The sequence below is a fragment of the Henckelia pumila genome, unplaced genomic scaffold (assembly GCF_033568475.1).
Source record: "Henckelia pumila isolate YLH828 unplaced genomic scaffold, ASM3356847v2 CTG_477:::fragment_2:::debris, whole genome shotgun sequence".
Lineage (NCBI taxonomy): Eukaryota > Viridiplantae > Streptophyta > Magnoliopsida > Lamiales > Gesneriaceae > Henckelia > Henckelia pumila.
The window spans coordinates 122,146-125,000 of NW_027331841.1; the positions used below are offsets into that span (position 1 = coordinate 122,146).

Sequence of the window (2,855 nt, forward strand, 5' to 3'; positions counted from 1 at the left end):
TGTGCACGTTCTACATTCCCATTAAAGGGAGTCTTGGTCATTTTTCCCTTCAGACAAGATTCACAAGTAGGTAGAGAGTTTATATCTGACATGTCGAACATGCCCTCTCCCACTAGTTTGTGCATCCTTCTTTGAGAAATATGACCTAGTCTAGCGTGCTATATATGTGCTGGGTTTTGACTATCTTGTTTTCTTTTATTTGTTGTTGTTACTGTTTGGACATTGTTCAATGAAATATCTTTTAATTTTAAGTTATAGAGATCGTTTTGTAATTCACCAGTTCCAATCAAACATTCATTCTTATATATATTGCAAACACCTTTTGCAAAAATACAAGAATAACCATCTCTATCAAGCATAGAAATAGAAATAATGTTTTTAACCAAATCAGGAACATACAAAACATCTCTCAAAAACAACTTAAAATCATTGTTTAATATTAAAATAATATCTCCTTTGGCCTTGGCAGCAACCCTTGCTCCATCTCCAAGTCTTAGAAAGGTCTCACCTTCTCTAAGTTTCTTGCTTCTTGTCATCACCTGCAAATCATTGCATAGATGAGAACCACATCAGGTATCCAATACCCAAGAAGAAGAATTCATTGAGATATTAATTTCAATATAAAACATACCATGTCCAGAATGCTTCTGGGCAAGATATTCAGTGCAATTACGCCTCCAATGTCCAGGCTTATTGCAGTGGAAACAGACTTGTTCTGATTTATTTGACCTTTTGGGCCCTTGAGCAGGTTTCTTGTATGGCTTCTTATTAGGCTTGTTCTTAACTGCAGGGGCAGAACGCTTCTTTCCCTTGTTTTGGGCTCCCTTTTTCGTCCCAGACGACGAGCCCAAAAGCAGAACAGGTTTTTCTTTCTTGATTGTGGCCTCATAATTAACAAGCATATTGACCAACTCTTCAAGGGTGGGCTCTATCTTGTTCATATTAAAATTAACCACAAATCCGTCGAACGAGGACAGGTAAAGACAACAAGAGAATATCAATCGAGAGCTCATGTGGCATAACCACATCGAGTCCCACTAATTTCTCAACTAACCCAATCATCCTAACACCATGCTCATGGACCGAAGCCCCTTCTCGCAAGCGTGTAGTCATGAGTTCTTTCACATTTGCATGTCTTTCTGATCGAGTTTGAACACCGTATAACTCTTTCAGATGAAAGTGAATGTCAGCAGCATTCGCAGCATCCTCAAACCGCCTTTGCAGTTCATTCGACATAGAAGCCAGGATGTAGCTCTTAGCTTGGAGATCATGGTCCCACCATTTCTCAAGCTTGGCTAACTCAGTCTCACTGATGTTAGGAGCTGCTTCCTTCGGTGGCTTCTTTTCAAGCACATACGCAATCCTCTCAGAGTTTAGAACAATCTTTAGATTTCTTAGCCAGTCTTGATAATTAGGTCCGGTTAGCTTGTTTTGTTTGAGAATAGCAGAAAGTGGATTGCGTGTCGACATCTTAAACATACTGAAATTGAAAACAGATAATCGTTACTAATTATTTTAAAATAATTATAAGATATAAAATATGGACTTTGATTTTATAAATTTCCTCCCACTATTTTGACACTTTCACCACCCTCTGATGAAAAACGGGAAATCGTATTTCCTTAGTGAGCACGTAGAGTTCAATCTAGACAACTATGATCCCGAATAATATCAGCCAATCATAATTTCTAAAAGGTAGAGCCCAATTGCATCCCCATGCAACCTCTACGTGTTTCGTCTCACTCTTGATAAGGACCCAATAATATGACGTCGTTTATCTTCGAGTGTCAAGCCGACCCATCAATGTTGAATCGTAGTAGACGGTCGCCATGAGTTCCCTCAATAATATGAGCCGAAGTCATGGGAGTTCCACCCAATTCACATCACCTATGTCAGTGGAAGTCACAGCTTTCCGGCGTCCAGGTCTCCCCAATAATATGAGCCAGACACTGATCGCGGGTAGCGTTCAACATGCAACCACCGTTGATGGAAGACAAGAATAAATTAAACTCTTTTAATTTTTACTTTTATGGCTTGATATAAATTTTGAATCATATTCAAAATGAGGGATTTTAATTTTGAAATTGTCTCATCATTTTATTTAAAATCGCGTGGCATGAGTTTGTATGTTTGCCGGATTCATGCAACTATATTATCGAATAATATACATACATGCATATTACTATATATCGCATATATCATAATATGACAATTAAATAAGGATGATCGATTGCCAATACTATTTGATCCATGCGAGCCAATCATGGATCAAGGTCCAAATCCTAGGTAAATGCACGGATGCAAATGCAACTTATTACATAAGCTTCCAATATTTTACATGTCGCATCTTGATCATCGGGTCCACCATCTTCCAATCTTGATCTTCCATTATTACAAATATTTACATTTGAATAGCCATGACACATAAGGGATACATATCAAGGGGTGAAAACGAGCCATAAACCAGGCTCACTTTAATTTTATCAAATAAAATTATACAAGTTGAGACATGAAAAATATCCTAACATACACCTAGCACATTGGTCATGGCTCTCAATCATCCTTCATGCATATAATATCACATATTATATAATTCATCAATTTCATGTATCTTGTAATTTTATCACTAACCGTCACAATTATTAAATGAATTAACAAATTAAATAAACTCTTTTATTTAATTTCTAATTAATTCAATAATAATTGATTTTCTTGTAAAACCCTTTTACTATAAATAATTAAAATCACATTCTAATTATTTATTTCATAAAAAATAATTTTCAAAACCGCATCGGGCTCGAAACATTTTCGATCCCACGGTCGGACTGCCCAAAATATTTCGAACAGTCCACCAC

At 36.6% G+C, this 2,855-nt stretch overlaps 1 protein-coding gene across 1 annotated transcript; it reads right to left on the reverse strand.

Annotated features, from left to right (window-relative positions):
• Nucleotides 1-948: 948 nt before the first annotated feature.
• LOC140872812 (uncharacterized) lies at nucleotides 949-1,470 on the reverse strand. Its single transcript, XM_073275702.1, has one exon. It carries the CDS (start codon nucleotides 1,468-1,470, stop codon nucleotides 949-951), a length of 522 nt encoding a protein of 173 aa, XP_073131803.1.
• Nucleotides 1,471-2,855: the final 1,385 nt, after the last annotated feature.